Genomic DNA, 8,303 nt, shown 5'->3' with positions numbered 1-8,303 from the left:
CTCAGGGCTAATCTTCCTCAAAAAAAAAAAAAAAAAAAAGAGAGAGATGCCCCCTCTCCAAGCTGCTGCTTTTTCCTGACCATAGAGGGTCCCCAAGAGAGGGCGCCCTCCAGGGCCCCATTGGTCCCTGATTCTTAGAGGCGGGACTCAGGGCCAGCAGGCAGAGGGTATTTAAGACTGGGAGGAAACCGGGAGGAATTGGAGGTGACCCAGGGCAAAATGAGTGGGCTACTGGGCGCCAGGACCTGCCCAGGCCCGGGAGAAGCCTCTGACCTCAAGTCTCCCCGGGGCGCCAGGTTCAGGGAACCTCTCACCGAGGCCCGGTTCCAGCAGCTCTTCGGAGACGCGGAGCAGGAGCCGGAGCTCCTGGCGGAGTCCCGCTTGTCCCTGCTGTGCCGGCTGTGGAGACGGCGGGCCCGCGCCTGTTCCGGACCGGGGGCGTGGCGCCTGCTGCTGGCGCGGCTGCCCCCGCTGCGCTGGCTGCCCCACTACCGCTGGCGGGCCTGGCTGCTCGGGGATGCAGTGGCCGGAGTGACCGTGGGCATCGTGCACGTGCCCCAGGGTGAGCGGCCCCAACACCAGCTTGTCCGGGGCCCAAGCTCTAATGGGCTTGCAGAGGAGGGCGCAGAGGGCTGGGAACCGGGAGCAAAAGGGTGGGTTAGCGTCGCTGACGGTTCCGAGACAGGGACGTGAGAACAAGTTCTGGGGAAGGACTCTGGAGCTCCATCAGATCCCCACCCCCAGCTCCTCTCCTCTGAGCAATCCTGCGAGAAGTCTCGCACACGTTCCGCCTCAGGGAACTGGAGAGAAGAACTACGCCTGCCCCCCAGGACTCGGCCGACACGGATCTGTGACCCTGGCTGCCCCACGACCTCCCACTGAGGCCCGTTAACCCCTACGGTCCCTCATGTGTGGTGATTGAGCGTCCTGGTGTCAGCCTCTAAGAGCGTGGAACAGGGGCGCATTCTGGAGGACCAGGAACCCTCCCCCACCCCCATACCGAAGAGCTTTCCTTCCACTTCTCCCCCAGGCATGGCGTTTGCCCTCCTAACTTCCGTACCCCCAGTGTTCGGGCTGTACACTTCGTTCTTTCCCGTCCTCATCTACACTTTGCTGGGTACTGGGAGACACCTGTCCACAGGTGAGTGACCAGTGACTCCTCTCCTCTATGGCCTGAAGATGGACAGGGGTTTGAGGCTTCGGTCCTTGTAAGCTCCCTGCTCTTATTCGCGTCTTCACTCCCCCATCCCCCACCATCCCTTCCTCCCCTGCCGCTACCCTGCTCCGATCCACTGACTTCGGCCATGCTTGCTGGGGGTGCTGAGTGGGTGCAAAGCAGCGGGAGTTTACTCGGACTTTTTCTCCTCGTGAAATTTGGTTAAAACGGACAACTCTAGGACTTGGAAGGGGGAGAAGAGACGCACGGTCACCCAAAGGAGCACGCAGTTGGCGGGGCGTCTGCAGGAGGAGGCAGCGATGCAGTTTGGGGCAGTTTTGGCGGCTGGTGCGCCCTCCTTTTCTCCCTCACCACCGGTTCCTGGCTGCTGCGCCAGCTCTTGGCCCCACGGCCCCCACCGGAGCAGCAGCCTCTAGGACAGAGGGGTCAGACAGCAGCATCCCGGCCGAGAGCGCGGAGCCTGGGCTGTCGCTGTGCCCCAGGCGGCACAGCTGGTGATGTCTGCGTTTGTGCCCCGGTCCTAGGAACTTTCGCCGTGCTCAGCCTCATGACGGGCTCGGCTGTGGAGCGGCTGGTCCCCGAGCCCCTTGGGGGGAACCTGAGCGGAATCGAGAGGGAACAGTTGGACGCTCAGCGGGTTGGGGCGGCTGCGGCCATGGCCTTCGGGAGCGGGGCGCTGATGGTGAGGGAGGACCCTGGGGGAGGCCCCTGGGGGAATGCACGCTAGGGGCTCTAGAAAATTGGGCCAGGGGAGAGGGAGGGACAAGTCTCCAATTCGGTCTAGGCGGGAGAGGTGCGCGGAGACGCTGGCGCACGGCGCTCTGGCTGCTCCGCTCCTCCTCCTGTAGTGATTGGGCGTCTTCTCTCCTGCAGCTGGGGATGTTCGCGCTGCAGCTCGGCGTCCTGTCCACCTTTCTGTCCGAGCCTGTGGTCAAAGCGCTGACCAGCGGGGCCGCGCTGCACGTGCTCGTGTCCCAACTGCCGAGCCTTTTGGGCTTACCCCTCCCGCGCCAGATCGGCTGCTTCGCTCTTTTCAAGGTGCGGGTGGGAGAACAGCGGAGACGAGGCTTCTAGAGGTCCCGGAAAGAGGGAACCCCGAAAAGGAAGGAAGGCAGGACGGCGAGTGGAGGGATAGTGTGTGCCGGGGGCAGAGGAAAGGAGGTTAGAACCACGTGGCTGAATGAGGGTCGCTGCGGAGGTGGAAGCCCTGACGGGAGCCAGGAGCCGGGAGGCCTGTTCTTGTCTGGTGGGTCCGCGCTGGGGGTAGTCGACCCTGGCCCGGGCCCTCTGCTCACCGCCCCTGCCCGCAGACGCTGGCCGCCGTGCTGACCGCGCTGCCCCGGAGCAATGCGGCCGAACTGACCATCTCGGCACTCAGCCTGGCGCTGCTCGTGCCGGTCAAGGAACTGAACGTGAGGTTCCGAGACAGGCTCCCCACCCCGATCCCAGGGGAAATCGTCATGGTGAGGATGGCTCCTGGGTCCAGCCCCCTGCCCCGCACAGACCCTGCCCATCCTCTGGGAACTGGCCGCTGCCGCCCCCTTGTGGAATGCGGAGAGGTCACGGAGGGAAGTCCTGCTTACGCGTGTGCTTTTCCAGGCCTCTTCCCAGAACTCTTTGACCCTCCGGAATCCCCCACCCACACATTCCCACTTCTGTCGCGGAGGCCCCCTCTAGACCCGTTCGAAGGCCCTCTTCCTCCTTACAGCGCCCTCTTGCGGTGTCGCTCGCCCCAGCACCTCCACTCTCTCCTCACCCTGTCCTTCACCGTAATTCTTGATCTCCCTTCCCACGCCCGCCTACATTTCTCTCTCTCCTCCTGTCTTCCTCCTTCCAATCTCCTCCTTCTTCTCCCATGTCCTAATTTGCTCTCTTTCCCAGGTGCTTCTGGCCTCCGTGCTCTGCTTCACTTCTTCTCTGGACACAAGATACAACGTGCAGATAGTGGGGCTGCTGCCTGGAGGGTAAGAGAGCAGGAAAAGACACCAGCTTTCTCTTCCCACATCTCTCCCACCCAACCACTCTTCTTGTCCTTCCCACCCTATTTTCGCTGCCTTCCCTGTAGCCTTCCCTCACCCTGACCCCTCTCTCTCCAGATTTCCCCGACCTCTCCTGCCCAACCTGGCTGAGCTGCCCAGGATTGTGGCCGACTCGCTGCCTGTCGCACTGGTTACTTTTGCTGTGTCTGCCTCCCTGGCCTCCATCTATGCAGACAAGTATAGCTACACTATTGACTCCAACCAGGTGAGACTCCGACTGAGGGCCCCAACCTCATTCCGGAGATGACCCCCTAACATGACCCCCAACACACACACCTTTGTCTCTCTCCTTTTCACTCACTGCCTTCCCCCAGGAGCTCCTGGCGCATGGTGTCTCCAACCTCATCTCCTCCCTCTTCGCTTGCTTTCCCAACTCAGCCACATTGGCTACAACCAGCCTCCTAGTGGATGCTGGTGGGAACACACAGGTAAGAGTGTGTCCTTGGGTGAGGAGAAAGGGGGGGGGGGGGGGGGGGGGGGGGGGGGAGGGGGACATCCAGGTCCGGTGGTCGTGGTGGAGAAACAGGCGGAAGATTGGTAGATACCCAGGTAGCAGCTATATAGAGGAGGATGGGACCCTGTGAGGCAGGTGAATGGGGATTATTTAGGTAGGAGAGATGGAAGATAACAAAGCTCCCTTAAGACTTGTATACTCTAAGCACTGAAAACGTTCATGATGCCCCATAAGTTCAAGATAAAAACAATACCAAATTGTAAAATAAGTTTAAGAGACAATATTCTGATTTTTTCCCCTATGAGGACATTTTCTTTTAAAAAGAAATATCATATATCAAAGTCTCCCCCTAATATTTTTGGTTTCCTTTACTTTGCCGGTGCCCTAAGCATGTGGCTAGCCGGCTTTTAGGGTAATCCAACAGTGTTTTTAAGATGGAGGTGGGCCAGGAGAACAGGGAAGTTGAACTACTTCCAGGGGGAGACTGGCGACCCATAGGCCTTCAGTTGGGGGAGGGGAGAGGAAGGGGTGAGCGGCAGAATATCAAGAAGGGGGTGAGGAGTGAGGAGTGTCTGTGTGGGAGGGGATTTGGGAGAAGGGAGACTTGCTAGGAGCAGGCAGGGAGACCAGCTCTCACGCGGGTGGGGGAGCTCCTCCGCCTTCGCTCCACCCCTCCCACCCTCCAGCTGGCCGGCCTCTTCTCCTGCGTAGTCGTCCTGTCAGTGCTGCTGTGGCTCGGGCCCTTCTTCTACTATCTACCCAAGGTGAGGAGAGAGCAGGTGTGGGGGCGGCTGGGAGGCGTGGCCATATGCCAGGATATGGGCGGTCAGCTCTCCTCCTCTGCCCCAAGGCTGTCCTGGCCTGCATCAACATCTCCAGCATGCGCCAGATGTTCTTCCAGATGCAGGAGCTTCCACAACTATGGCGCATCAGCCGCGTGGACTTTGTGAGAAATGGCATTCCCCCCAGATTGCCCCCTCCTATTTCCCAGCATCCCCAGCCTCTGCCCTGGATCAAAGCTAATTGTCATGGTCCTAAATTCTGCAACCCACCACCAATATGCATACCCCCTAATCCCTTTACTCAGAGACAAGAAGGGTGGGGTTTGCACCCCTTCAGACTTGAATATTTGTCACTCTTCAGCAGGTGCAATGTCTGTATATCCCCTGTTGGGCAATCCTGTCCTTTCCTTCTGTCACTCTGTCTACCTTCTCCTGGGCCACACTGCTCCATCACTTGCCCTGCAGTGACTGCCCCTGGACCCCTTGCCCTGGCACTGATGGCCTGGCCTTTCTTCTGGGCATTTCACTCCCATCCATGTCCTGCAGGCTGTGTGGATGGTCACATGGGTGGCTGTAGTGACCCTGAGTGTGGACCTGGGCCTGGCCGTAGGTGTGGTCTTCTCCATGATGACCGTGGTCTGCCGCACCCAGAGGTGGGAGAAGAGATGAGGGAAGTCGAGATGAGGGGAGGCGAGACAATGGAGTGCTTGGGGTGACTTTCCAGCCAGGCCAGGCTGGGAATCTGACCCCTGCTTCCTGCCCAGGGTGCAGTGCCTTGCACTTGGACTGGCTGAAGGGACGGAGCTCTACAGGCCACTCAGAGAGCGCCACAAGGTGGGTTAGCTTCAACCAAAGATGGAAGGGAAGATGAGACCCAGATGTTTCTCTGACCCTCTGACCCCTCAGCTCCTCCAGGTCCCGGGGCTCTGCATCCTGAGCTATCCAACACCACTTTACTTCGGGACCCGTAGGCAGTTTCGGCGCACCCTGGAGAGGCATCTGGGGCTTAGAGAAGGAGGCAAGGTGAGGGACTTGGTCAAAAGGGAGTGTGGCTTCTCTGGGAGTGGGAGGTAAGTGGGTGTTCTGAGGGACAGCACTGTGCCCAAGGGGTGCACGTTCACACTTGTGTCTCAGAGGTGGTGACTGCCCTTCTCTATTCACAGGAGACTCCAAAGACAGATGGCCCACCTGATGCAGGTGAGATGGGATGACAAGGAGGGAGATTTGGGCATGACCCATGGAAGCATCTGGGCACTCCCGCCTTCTCCCATCCTAGTTGCTGAGCCTATCAGAGTGGTGGTCCTAGACTGCAGTGGTATCACCTTTGCAGATGCTGCTGGGGCCAGAGAAGTGGTCCAGGTGAGAGAGAGGGTATGTTGAGGAGAAAGTCCCCTTATTATCCCATGCATACCCTCTAATGTAAGATTTAACTCCTCCCACTTCCGCAGCTTGCCAGACGATGCCGAGACGCTGGGATCCATCTTCTCCTGGCTCAGTGTAATGGTAAGAGGTGTGGAGGATGGAGGGACCTGGAGACTGAGGAATGACTGGACACTTGGGGGAGGGAAGAGGACACAGTGTGGACTTAGGACCTGAGAGTCTGACCCCCCTCTCCACACAGCCTCGGTACTGGAGACTCTGACCCAGGCAGGACTCCTGGACAGAGTGACCCCAGAACAGCTGTTTGTGAGTGTCCAGGATGCAGCTGCTCATGCCCTGGAGAGACTGGTGAGGGGGCAGTAGCAACAAGAGTGGAAGCCGGGAGGTGCTGGGCTATAGCAAGTGAGGCGTGAGCCAGTGGCTGAAGATCCAGGCAGAGGGGTTTGGGAAGGGGGCTAAGGAGGAAGGTGAAGGAGGAAGGGGTGGGCATGAAATGATTAGTGCATTTAAGACGAAGCTACGAGACTGGGCCCAGCTGTGGGTGAAGATCAGAAGAACTAGGGTCCCCAAAGGGGTAATGTGCCCCTCAGAAGACTGCCAAATCTTGGGTGAGGGAGTTGGGCACCTACTCTACTCCTGACATGTCCCCTCCCTTTTCCAGGAGTCTGCTGGTCCAAAGTCTTGCACAGTGTGGGTCTGACCTGGTCACTTGGAGTGTAGAGGGCCCCAACAATATGCGTGTGAGGAGGGCGTGGCCCCTGGGGCCCTTTACTTAATGTAACTAATAAAATGAAGCTAAGAGCCTCTGGGATTCATGAAGTGAGTCTGCGCGGCTGTGCATGGACCCCTGGTGCGCCTTCCTCTATGCCCACAGCATTGCAGAGACACAACCAAAAATGGTTTTCACCCGTGTGTTCACAGCGCCCAGCCCAGCTCCGGAGTCACCAGTTCTCTCCATAGGGGTGGAGCTGGAGCATGTACAACACAGTCTTGGGGCCAGAGATGGGAGGCTGGGGGCACAGCCCTGGGAATACATGTTGGGGCTTTCCCCACCCCCTCAGTCCTAAGGAGATGAGAGGAGAGTGTTTCCATTTTAGGTTCTTAGAGTCCCCAAGGGCTCTTTGGCGCTTGGAAAGCACCTCCCCCCCAACTTCCTGCCCCTTTAGAAGGGGGTGGGAGGAGGACTTGGCACTGGCTGTGGGATGAGTTATGGCTCCATCACACCCCTGGGCACTCACAGAAAGGAGTGTCACCAGGACAAGCCCCTATTTGGGATCAAGTTCTGAAGGAGACTGGGGACGGTCAGTGGAGTGGTCACTGGGTGGTGGGGTTTGCCAGAATTTCCTGGCAGGGACAAGGAGGCAGGCCCAGCCTGACAATTGGAAGGCCCTGAGTGGCCGTCACTCTGTGGTCATGCACTGCAGCCGATGTTTGAAGAAGAGCAGGCGGTGTTTGGCCACCTGACTTTCGTCCAGTGATCCTGGGTAACGGTACCGGGCATAAGTCTCTGACCCAGAATCCCTTGATGTCCAAGGCAGCTTCAATTTCGATGCATGATCCACAACGACGTCTGAGCAGGAGCCCACTCGAAGGGAACCAAGCCCATCCAGGAAGAATTCTGGGGGTGGAGGAAAGGGGTACACAATGAAGGGTCTTGAGGGTGCAGAAGGCCAACCCCTAAAGGAGAACTGAGATTGGGGTATTGAGGGTGTGCGTGCAAAGAAGTCCATTTCTAAGGACCGTGGGCATATAAACGAACTCTTTACTCTTGTAACTATGGAGTCAATATACTTACCTTGTGCTTTGAAAACGGACCCCCCCCCCCCCCCCCCCCACACACACACACCCAGAAGTTCAATAAATGCTGAATGGGCTGCTCCGAGTGTGGTCTGGACAGAGGAAGCGGCTGGGACCAGGGTAGAGGTGGCGGTGACAGTGGTGGGAAAGTTCAAGGCGGACCCAGCGGCTGTGCTGGGTGTGGAGGTTTCAAGGGAGTGCGGGCCGGAGGGTGGGAACTGTTCTAGGTGCCCCAGGTGGCAGCCTTGGCTGCGGGGGTGGGGGGTGGGGGGTGGGGGGGTTGGGCGGGGGCGGGGAGTCCTGTGTGCCCTTGGCGCCTCGCTACCCCAGAGTCGCGCGGCGCCCCGGGGGTGGGCCCCTGCCAGGCCGGCCGGGAGGGGGCGCCACTCACCGAGGTGCGCCACGCGGCTGAGGCGCGGGTCGAAGCCGACCTCGCGCACCTTGTCCGTGCGCGCCAGGAAGAAGTTGACCACGCCATCGGTGACCACGCAGCCTGGGAAGCCGACGAGCTCGTGGTGGAAGCCGCGCCGTTGCCGGAGGCAGTTCCCGCGGCCTGGCGCGCCCGGCTCCACGCTCAGCAGCTGCCGGTAGGTGGTGGCGAAGCCCGAGATCTCGCGCACCGCGCCCCCAACCTGCGGGGAGTGGAGGATGGCGCCAGGCGGGGCGGGGCGGGG

General features: G+C 59.7%; 2 protein-coding genes across 4 annotated transcripts in view; one reads left to right on the top strand and one right to left on the bottom strand.

Annotated features, from left to right (window-relative positions):
• The first annotated feature begins 199 nt into the window (after nt 1–199).
• LOC124234933 (solute carrier family 26 member 10-like) lies at nt 200–6,648 on the top strand. 2 transcript variants are annotated; one of them, XM_046652584.1, is made up of 18 exons: nt 200–562; nt 1,031–1,141; nt 1,702–1,859; nt 2,051–2,215; nt 2,488–2,640; nt 3,059–3,141; nt 3,274–3,421; nt 3,531–3,644; nt 4,321–4,434; nt 4,521–4,616; nt 4,999–5,105; nt 5,217–5,286; nt 5,359–5,475; nt 5,616–5,649; nt 5,729–5,811; nt 5,901–5,955; nt 6,074–6,180; nt 6,494–6,648. In XM_046652584.1, the coding sequence occupies exons 1-18, from the start codon at nt 220–222 to the stop codon at nt 6,530–6,532; spliced, it is 2,097 nt and encodes a 698-aa protein (XP_046508540.1). In that variant the 5' UTR covers nt 200–219; the 3' UTR covers nt 6,533–6,648. The 2 variants fall into 2 exon arrangements, with proteins under 2 accessions (XP_046508540.1, XP_046508548.1); XM_046652592.1 differs by having other exon boundaries at nt 4,357–4,434; nt 6,494–6,647.
• A 105-nt stretch (nt 6,649–6,753) lies between these two features.
• Nucleotides 6,754–8,303, bottom strand: part of B4GALNT1 (beta-1,4-N-acetyl-galactosaminyltransferase 1) — a 7,078-nt gene continuing 5,528 nt past the window's right edge. The window contains exons 11-12 of one of the 2 annotated variants that reach the window (XM_046652617.1): nt 8,021–8,261; nt 6,754–7,450 (exon numbers count right to left, since the gene is read on the bottom strand). In XM_046652617.1, the coding sequence (XP_046508573.1) occupies nt 7,233–7,450; nt 8,021–8,261 (459 nt within the window). In that variant the 3' untranslated portion in view covers nt 6,754–7,232. The remainder of the gene's footprint in view (nt 7,451–8,020; nt 8,262–8,303) is intronic. The other variant, XM_046652607.1, reaches the window with a different exon arrangement.

The sequence above is a fragment of the Equus quagga genome, chromosome 1 (assembly GCF_021613505.1).
Source record: "Equus quagga isolate Etosha38 chromosome 1, UCLA_HA_Equagga_1.0, whole genome shotgun sequence".
In the NCBI taxonomy this organism is placed as follows: Eukaryota; Metazoa; Chordata; class Mammalia; order Perissodactyla; family Equidae; genus Equus; species Equus quagga.
This window is presented reverse-complemented; position numbering and strand designations above follow the sequence as displayed.